At 37.5% G+C, this 9906-nt stretch overlaps 1 protein-coding gene across 1 annotated transcript; it reads left to right on the top strand.

The window, feature by feature from the left end:
- The first annotated feature begins 7552 nt into the window (after window positions 1-7552).
- On the top strand, window positions 7553-8790 carry PDHA2 (pyruvate dehydrogenase E1 subunit alpha 2). The gene has a single exon (XM_075544873.1). The coding sequence runs from the start codon at window positions 7553-7555 to the stop codon at window positions 8729-8731; it is 1179 nt and encodes a 392-aa protein (XP_075400988.1). The 3' UTR covers window positions 8732-8790.
- The last annotated feature ends 1116 nt before the right edge of the window (window positions 8791-9906 follow it).

Below are 9906 nucleotides of genomic sequence, written 5' to 3'. Positions count from 1 at the left end.
ATGTCATAAAGTAAAAAGAAATAGTAGTGTTGTCACTGAAGCACAATATCTAATACATAACATGAGCTAAATAATAACAAAGTGCTTAATCTTAGGGAAATACTAGTTGCTAATTGCTCATTCATTTGAGGGGGTATGTATAGTAGAGGATATGCTTTTAGCAGTCATTAAAATCATTTGTTAGTTTTGATGGGTTTGAAAATCATTAAAATATGATGGTAAGAATTAAATCCTAACATATACAATGCAAATATGTTCTCAATTATATAAAACTGAACAAAATTTAAAGGTAAATAAAGCAAAATTTAACCACAGTTATTTTTGGTTGTTTAAATTCGTGTTTGTGCTTTTCTAGAGTTATAATGGGTTTTTTTTCCCTCCCCAAAAGCACTAGTCAAAGTTGAAGTTAAGTTTATTCAGCAACAATAGGTCAACACTGATGACTAGGAAATTAGGAGGGGAATATATTTTCATTTAAATTAAAAGGTGTTAGGACTTTTCTTTTAGATTTTGTTGTTGTTTATATATCCAAAAAGCTTCAACAATTTTTCTATAAATTAGAATGTTGAAAATATAGTTGGCATCTTCATACTTTTGAGAGTTAAACCAATAAATCAATTGCATCCTCCTGGGTAATCTAATCTGGCAAGAGTAGAACACACATCATTAAGCTTCAGATTCACATTTACTTTTTGGGTCAAGGTTGGCATAGCAGGAAATGCAGGCTGGAGGACTAAGCTGCGAAGTACCTTTTATTTATTTATTTATTTTGAAGTCAGGTAAGGGACTAGCCATTAAAAATGCTGGTCATGTTAGTTCTGTGGTGGAGAGTTCCAAAGAATGATAATATTGAACTTGTCATTAAATTTATCCAAGTCCTTGAAGTGAGAAATTTCAGTTCATTGTTGACGACACAGATTGCAGAAGCATATGGAAGCAATTAGAGGAAAGTAAATGGAGACTGTGGGGGTGGGCTGCACATTTGTGGAGCTTGACTAGATAAAATGAAAAACATAGGATGAGATCTAAAAGTGACAGTGAGGACTAGGGTATCTTCTTTCAGAGTGGAGGAAATTTGAGCATGAAAGAAAGCCAGAGCAGACAAAATTGATGATTCTCTGGTTATGTTGCTGGGATGAGGAGAATATAAGAGGAAATAGTAGGCTCTGTAGAAAAGGCTGAGGAGATAGATTTCCAGATAAGGAGTCCTCTTTCTCTGAGATGATTGAAAAGATGCTTTTTGGCTGATGTAAGACTTTATTATACGTCAGAGTCTGGGATAGTGTCTAGCTAGTATGTATAGGGAAGGAAGAAATGATCAGAGCATGAGACCTGGGGGTTTGATGAATGACACCTGTGACCTGAAAACATGTTGACTGCAGAGTTATTAACTGCATTGGGTCAGTTTCTCCTCTAATCAATGGTGATGCATTTCACATAATATGGAAAATCCTCTAGAAAAGGTGCGACACAATTTTATACACAGGTGGATGTGTTATAACAAAATAAAGTATCATCAGAGTTAGAGGAGAGCCAAGAAATGTTCAAGTTTTGGGGGAAATTCATTATAATGTTTTAAAACTTTACTCAGGGGTTAAGAGTTGAAGAACAGAAGGGCCGGCTGATGTCTCTGAGACGACCTGGTTGAGTCCTCTGACAGCCATTCTGTCAACAATCTTACAGTCTAGAGACAAAGCTTTCATTGAGTTTCCAGCATGTTTCTCCCTTAAACCTTTTCTTTCCTTCATTTATTGATATGGTTGATGCTTATTGGACTACGTATTTAAAATCCTCTGTAAGGCTCTTCTCATGACGGCCTTTCAATTCACAGTGTTGGATACTATGGGAATATTTTAGAATCTAGATGTGCAGTGTGTCCGTGGGAACTGAACAGTTCTCACGCACAAAAAAACTCCATAAAACATCTACAACATTGTCTTAGGTTGCTTGGAGAAACGGCATTCATATTCATAATGCATTGCATAATTAAGGAACCCTGATTTTCATATTTCCCTATGCGCCTTTTTACTTGGGCTGTATTACTAAATTAAAAGAGAGAACAGAACTTCACAAAATCTGAGCGTTCCATTTTGTATGTGGCAGTTTGGCGGTACTCTATTTTTAATTTGTTCAACATTAATCCTAACGAAGACAAACTATCATTCTAAATATTGTCTGGAATGTAATCCATTAGTTTTATTGCCTCTCTAACAGCTGCTTATGTGCCACATTCTCTGTCACTCAGTGATGATGTGCCCTTTCTCTAGACAGTCCCAGAAAAACTGGATGCACTCACAGCAGAACACCTCCATCTAAACTGGGTTAAATAAAGGGAAATTGAATTGTATACCACCAAAGGATTTTCAATATTCAACACAAGGAAGTAACCTCATATATACTGGTTAAATAACTGGAAAATATGTTTTTAAAAGTTAACATTGATTTTTCTCATCTAGATTTTGAAAAGGATAGTGAATTCCCTACTTTCAGGAATGAAATAAATGAACTTTGTTATTCTCACAGTTCTTGTGAAGAAATACAAGCTATCGTGTTACCTGGGCCTCATTTACAATGATGACATAAACTCCAAATGAATTCATATGACAACCCAACATTTCACTTTTTAACTTTAAATATTAGTTTCCTCAAGAGAAATTGCCTTTATGTCTTTTAGAACATCCACAAAAATCTCATGAAAGTCATGGAATCAATCTATTGGGTCTAAGGAGAGGATGTGACAGGAAACATTGTGTCCAACACAAATAAAAATAACGATCAATAACAGTTTGTTAACAGGGGCTGTAGGATGTGCGTTACCGCTCCAAGGCGCTTCTCAAAGTCTTTTTCTATTGGACACATCTGCTGCTCTAAATTCCTTCTAGGGGGCTTCAGTGAACTCAGGTTTTACCAATATTCCATCTTCCTTTTTAACGCTAGTTAAGTGACTTTGAAGTCTTCCTTAAATAAACAAATTGAAGAGTTGTGCTGACTATATTAATACAGTGTCATGCTATTGTAGAAACAGACAGTATTTCACTCAAAACCATTAAGGCTGTTAGAAGACATTGAACAACACATAAAATGATATAGCTAGTTAAAGTCATTATTGCATGTTTGCACAAAGAAGCCCTAATTTTGATATTGCATTTATAGTTTGTTTTTAGTAACGCAGTTGATATGTACTTTAGTGTTATTGCAATAAAAGTTGTTATGGATAAATGTATGTTTATATAAAGAGCACAAATTTGAGGAAAAGGCATTTAAGAACATGTGAGTTATCTGCTAAAAGAAACATCTTGCTGAATAGTATTCATAATACGCTATGGATGAAATACAAATAGACAATTCTGACTTGTTCTTTTTGAAATGTCTCTGATTGATGTTAAAACATTTACTGAATTGATTATTTTTATTTTAAATGGAGATTATGATGTTACAAAATAACTCAAAGTTCTGAACATAGATCAATTCATAACTTCTGAATCAATACTAATATTTTACTGGTTAATATACTAAACCATTGCAAGCCTTGGCACCAGATTGCACATAAAATTTGATTTCTTACCTCACTCAGTAATATTCAATTAGAACTTGATTTAAAGGGACCATATTTAAATCTGTATGGAACACGTTCCTTTTAAAAATGTGTCTTGTCCTCTTTTTTATCATTATGTGCTACAGCCTGGCCGAAAACTCTAGTAGTTGGCTATAGTGACAATGACTCTTTAGGTCACTCAGCCAGAGAACTACGGTAGATCCATCAGTTGCTACTAAAGCTTAACCTGCAATGTCGTTCTTCTCTTCACATCATAATTACCTAAGTGGAATGTAGAGCACACCTACTTTTTATTCTCCTTCCCAATATGTCTTTTAATTTTATTAACTCTAAATTTTTATTTAATGATATATCAAAAATTATCATGGTGGTGAGGTGGTAAAAATCAAACAAACAAAACCCTCCCAAAAAGCTTTGTTGCCCAAGGCTTGGAATTATTCTCAACTAACTCCATTTCTTATCTCACAGGGAGGTTGCTAGGAGTCAGCATTGACTCTATGGCAATGAGGTTTTTAAATTTTTTTATAATAGTACAGGAGACCCTTGCTTAGTAGTCACTATTTGGCAGAATATATGGTATTAATATTTTCCCTTGTCTCTAGGGAGGAGAAGTAATAGAAATGAGAAAATTATTTTCTGAGTTATAAGGTTTTATACCAAATTCTTATCATTACTCTTAATTGCCAATTATTAGAATGAAGAAAGAAAGAAAACAAGAAACCAAGAACCCAAACTCAAACTAACCCCAGCACATATATTTCCATGAATCATACAATGAGATCTGATATAATTTATCTAGAATATACTAATTTACCATGTGGTGAAAAATTACAAATTATTACTGGAGTGAATTAATATTCCTTCAAACATGCTAGCTATTCTTTTACACATTTATTTGATTCTTATTAAAAACTATTTTTATCTACCATTGAGGCACTGGGGATGACACCTTCAAGATAAATTCAAGAACACCGCTGAAGGATCTAACGTAAGGCATGAAGCGTGAAATTCTGTACTGGGAACATAAGTGACTGCTACTGTAATCACTGACTCCTCTCGTATTAGCTTTTTTAATTATTATTAATTAAATGTAAAGTCTGGCACTGACCTTATAAAAGCGCACAACTCTTTTCCTTTAATTTCAAATAGATTAAAAGTAAGATTTGATGTTAATTAAAAACTTAGAATTTATGGGGGGTTTTAATTGCAAACAACATTTCAGTGGTGAGCACGTATATAACGTCTTCATTTAGAGCACTGAACAATGACAAAACATAACATACATCATTTGGAGAAAAGAATGCCATTGGCGCTCTTGCCCCTATGACGCTCAAATCATGTTCAGCTGGAGGCAGGCAGTGGGAAGTTCAACACTAAAGATTTCACTGGGAAATTCCTAACTTTTACATTGAAGCCTGGAATTGAATTGTTACTCTGAAAATGTAATATGTTTAGGAAGATAGCTTTCAAAGCATTAAAAATCATCATCATGGCTATTCAGCTTAATTAAAATACTTTACCATTACATTATGCAAATATGATTTCAACTGCTATTTTTTTAAAAACTGAATTTAAGATGTTATAGGATAACTGGTGTCCAAGAGGCTCCTTGAAGGTGATTATTTTATTATTTATTACCGTAACCAATTGTTTATTATTTTAACCAGCGTCTCTTGTATAAAAAGGGCCATCTATGTGGAGACCTGTAGCATAAGTATTTTCCAATTAGCATATTTGCATGTTCTCCTTTGGCACGAGTCAAGCTTAGCCTTGACACACTGGGCTTTTAAGAGGAGCTCTATCTTTGCAGCGCAGGCTACATGTGACAAGATTAAATTGGCATACTTTACCCTGTAGCTCTGTGTTCCTGGCAGCACTCGGCTGGCTGATATCTCTGAGAGAAGGCTCAGCTGTCACTCAGTGACCCATTAACACTACAGTTCCTTCCTGCAGTGTCATTTTTCTCATGCTCATGGAGATAATGCTCCCTGGAGATCTCCAATACCTGCAGGAATGAAAGAGAACAGCAGAGACATGTTAACTATCAAAGAGGGAGCAAACAACACAGCAAGACCATGGATTCTAACAGCAGAATTTTAAACTGAGGGAAAAAATGAGGCATATTATGATGGCTATGCTGGAAAGGCAGAGGGCCGAATGAGTTTTAGGAGGAATCATAACTTTTAACAAGCTATTTTCTCTTCCCTACGTATCAAAAGAAATTTCCAAAAATAACATTTTCAACTAGATATAGAGAAGGTGGCTCCTTTGAAGTGCAATAGGGAAATCTGTAATAGGTTAGGATGTATCATTTATAGGCAGTTTTTATAAACAGATATACGTCCAGTTAAACCAAGTTGCTAAATATCCTAAATAGAACAAGTTTCCTTGTTAGGATTGGCTTATTGGTTTCCAAAATCCTCTTTCTGGTAGAAATACAAAAGGGGAAATCATGTAGTATCTCTGCAGTCCTAAATCTAAAGCTTCTTCCATTTTATAATTAAATCATTAAATGTAGCTTAAACAAACTCACTGCTATCTTGAAGTTCAAACTATCTATTGCTTGGCAGGTCACTTTTAAGAAGTCACACTTTCTAATGGTTACTAAAGAGAGCTTATTCAAACATCTTAGTTTCCAAGATTAAGGCCAGTTGAATTTGATTTTATACAAAAGCAAAACCAAAGCAAGCTGAGTCATGACGTGTTCAATGGAAACAGTTGGAGACAGTTTTAAATTGAAGTAGAAGAAAACAAAACAAATCAAAACAACAACAAAAAACAGTTGGCAATTTGAGACTGGTTCTCAACCTGTGGGTCCCAACCCCTCAGGGGGGTTGAAAGACCCTTTCACAAGGGTTGTGCGATTCACAACAGTAGCAAAATTACAGTCATGAAGTAGCAATGAAAATAATTGTTTGGAGAGGGTCACCACAACATGTGGAACTGTATTAAGAGGTCGTAGCATTAGGAAGGTTGAAAACCACTGGAATACAGGATTACAAAAAAGTTTAAGAAAATATACAAAATTAAAAGCTTTTAAATGTCATCTTCCTAATTAAGAGAGGTAAGAACCTCTCTCTGTCCCACAAGTCAAAGGTTGTTACTGGATTTAAGGTGCTATTCTCAGCCTGGGGTTTGTGTAGCCCTCTGGTGATACAAACGGTAGAAAACATAGGATAAGTATGTATGGCATAACATCTGGAACACCAACCTTCCTTTAATAAAGTTAACGTTTCAGTACAAAATGTTTATTTCTACAATAAAATGAATATGGAACATTCTGGAGTCTGATACAATATTCGCATATCCTTTAAGCTTCCTGGGGGTCTAATTATGTCAGTAATTTTGTACCCAAAGCAGTACATTGCTTTACATAAAATTTATTATTTTATCTTGTAGGCCTATAATTCTTAAGAAATTACTCATTTTAATCTCTGTAGTAGACATTCCAGGTATGATAAACTTCTTCTGACAGTAACATTTACCCCAAGTCACACTCGGGATTACCGCCAGGGAGGTTTTAAAGATTTTCAGTAAGACTTTAAAGAAATACTGGTGACAACACCCTTGACTTCACCTCCCGGAACTCTTGTGAGGAGTTTGAATTTCTTGCTCTCTTTCTTAAGACACACTTGAGGGGAACCACTGAGAAAACATGGCTCTAGCGTTTGTCAGGAAAAGGGACTCCGATAACTACCGTTTGGCTGTAATGACGCTGTTAATTAGACTGGGGTTGTCGTTCGGCCACCTCTTCCAGCAAAAGAAACACCCGTGACTCTTAGTTCTACGTTGGAAAGGCCTTTAAGTTACTGCAGCCGCGAAAGGTGGCGTGCAGCCCGCGCAGCCCCGCGCAGGCCTTGACGTCGCCCCGTGACGTCACCGACGCGCCCGAGCGCGCGCTGCGTCAGATTGCGGAACCGGAAGGACCCGCCCGACTCGGCACGGCCGCCGACGGTTGGCGCGGTTAGGAGTTGGCGCCCTCAGCCTGCACACTCCATGCGGAAAATGCTCGCCGCCGTCATCTCCCGTGTGCTGTCGAGAGTGGCTGCCCAGAAACCTGCCACCAGGGTGCTGGCGGGCTCCTGTCACTATTCCAAGCAGGCGACGTTTGAAATTAAGAAATGCGATCTCTACCGTATAGACGAGGGCCCGCCTGTCTCCACCGAGCTCACCCGGGAGGACGGGCTCAAGTACTACCGGATGATGCAGATGGTCCGCCGGCTGGAGTTGAAGGCCGATCAGCTGTATAAGCAGAAGTTTATCCGGGGCTTCTGCCACCTGTGCGACGGCCAGGAAGCCTGCTGTGTAGGCATTGAGGCGGGCATAAACTCCACGGATCACGTCATCACATCCTACCGGGCTCATGGCTTGTGCCTTACGCGGGGCATTTCTGCCCGAGCAGTGCTCGCCGAGCTTACGGGCAGAAGAGGAGGTTGCGCGAAAGGAAAAGGCGGCTCGATGCACATGTACGCCAACAACTTCTATGGGGGCAATGGCATTGTTGGGGCTCAGGTGCCCCTGGGAGCCGGCATTGCTTTGGCCTGTAAATATAAAGGAAACCAAGAAGTCAGTTTAACTTTATATGGCGATGGCGCTGCCAATCAGGGCCAGCTATTTGAAGTTTACAATATGGCCGCTCTGTGGAAATTGCCCTGCGTTTTCATCTGTGAGAATAACCGCTATGGAATGGGGACATCGGTGGAAAGAGCAGCAGCCAGCACAGATTACTACAAGAGAGGCCATTTTATTCCTGGGCTCAGGGTAGATGGAATGGACATTCTGTGTGTCCGAGAGGCAACCAAATTCGCCGCCAACTATTGTAGATCTGGAAACGGGCCCATACTGATGGAGCTGCAGACATACCGTTATCATGGACACAGTATGAGTGATCCTGGAGTCAGCTATCGTTCCAGAGATGAAATTCAGAATGTGAGGAGTAAGAGCGACCCCATTATGCTTCTCAGAGATAGAATGGTAAATAACAAGCTTGCCAGTGTGGAAGAATTCAAGGAAATTGACGGTGAAGTGAGGAAAGAAATTGAAGATGCCGCCCAGTTTGCCACAACTGATCCTGAACCAGCTTTGGAAGAATTAGGCCATCACATCTACTGTAATAGTCCACCTTTTGAAGTCCGTGGTGCAAATCAATGGATCAAGTTTAAGTCCGTCAGTTAAAGAGAAACTTGTGCCAATGTGTCAGTTATTATTAGGTCTTCATGGAACGTTCCTGATCATCTGGCTAAGAAACGTGTTAGTTTTGAAAAGAAATAAAATGAAAAACTAAAGTCTTGTGAGTGTTTATTAAAATATATGTACAGTCAATTTTAGAGGGGAGACTAAATATATCCAATTGCATATCTTTGCATTTAAAATATGCTGTGTATTTAATCAATAAGTGTGGATATCAAAGATTATTTTAAAGGTATACATGACAAATATGAAATACAGAAAAGGATTAAGTGCTTGAAGTATTTTAAAGTTAGGATTTTAATATGTTCTTTTACCAGTTTTATAAAAGAAAGGTAAATTTGTTTATTTCTGCTCTACTCTTGCCATGGTAGGTGTGTGAATATATTGTCCTGAGGTAAATGTTTTCAAGTCTCATCAAGGTAATATAACCTTCAATGCAATGCAACTTAACAGCAGTTTACTTGAAATGACCAATAGCTAAAACCGTTTCGTATAAAAAGGTGCATGTATCCACTCTATACGCATATTAACAAGCAATGTTGATGAAGATAGTCATCACTGACCCCTTTTGTCAATAAAACACATTCTTATGAAGGGAAGGCAGGGACAAATATTTATATTGTATTAAAATATTTTTAGTGCACTAAAAGGAAACTAAACAGAATCTGAGGAAAACATGCAGTTTCTGTAACCTTAATATGAGTTATTCTTATTTCACAATCAATAGTATTTTGTGTCCAAGATTTTAAAGAAACATCCTGGGTGGTAAATTTCATAGCAATTGAATGTATTGAAACATAGTGATGACCTAGTATCCTAGCAAATACACTGTCTGATGTGGTTTACTCTTCTGGGACTAATTTTCAAAACCAGAAATGAGAATTTGCCTATGATTTAAGTTTTAAGAAATAGTTTGTAGAAAAGACCAAAGATGGTGGTGGTGGTGCAGAATAAATCTCTTGTTTAAGATCTTAATCTTATCTTTACAATTTTTTTCTACCTAAAGATTGGGTAAGAACTCAAACCAAGTAAACCAGAATAGAGGCAATTGAAAACCTATTGAGCATGGACCCTCCCACCACCCACCACCACACACACATTCTGACATTCTGTTGTGCATAGAGTTACTTTGTGTCATAACCAACTCAATGGCGCCTAAG

The sequence above is a fragment of the Tenrec ecaudatus genome, chromosome 3 (assembly GCF_050624435.1).
Source record: "Tenrec ecaudatus isolate mTenEca1 chromosome 3, mTenEca1.hap1, whole genome shotgun sequence".
In the NCBI taxonomy this organism is placed as follows: domain Eukaryota; kingdom Metazoa; phylum Chordata; class Mammalia; order Afrosoricida; family Tenrecidae; genus Tenrec; species Tenrec ecaudatus.
The sequence above is the reverse complement of the archived record's forward strand: the minus strand, read 5'-3'. Positions and strand labels throughout refer to the sequence as shown.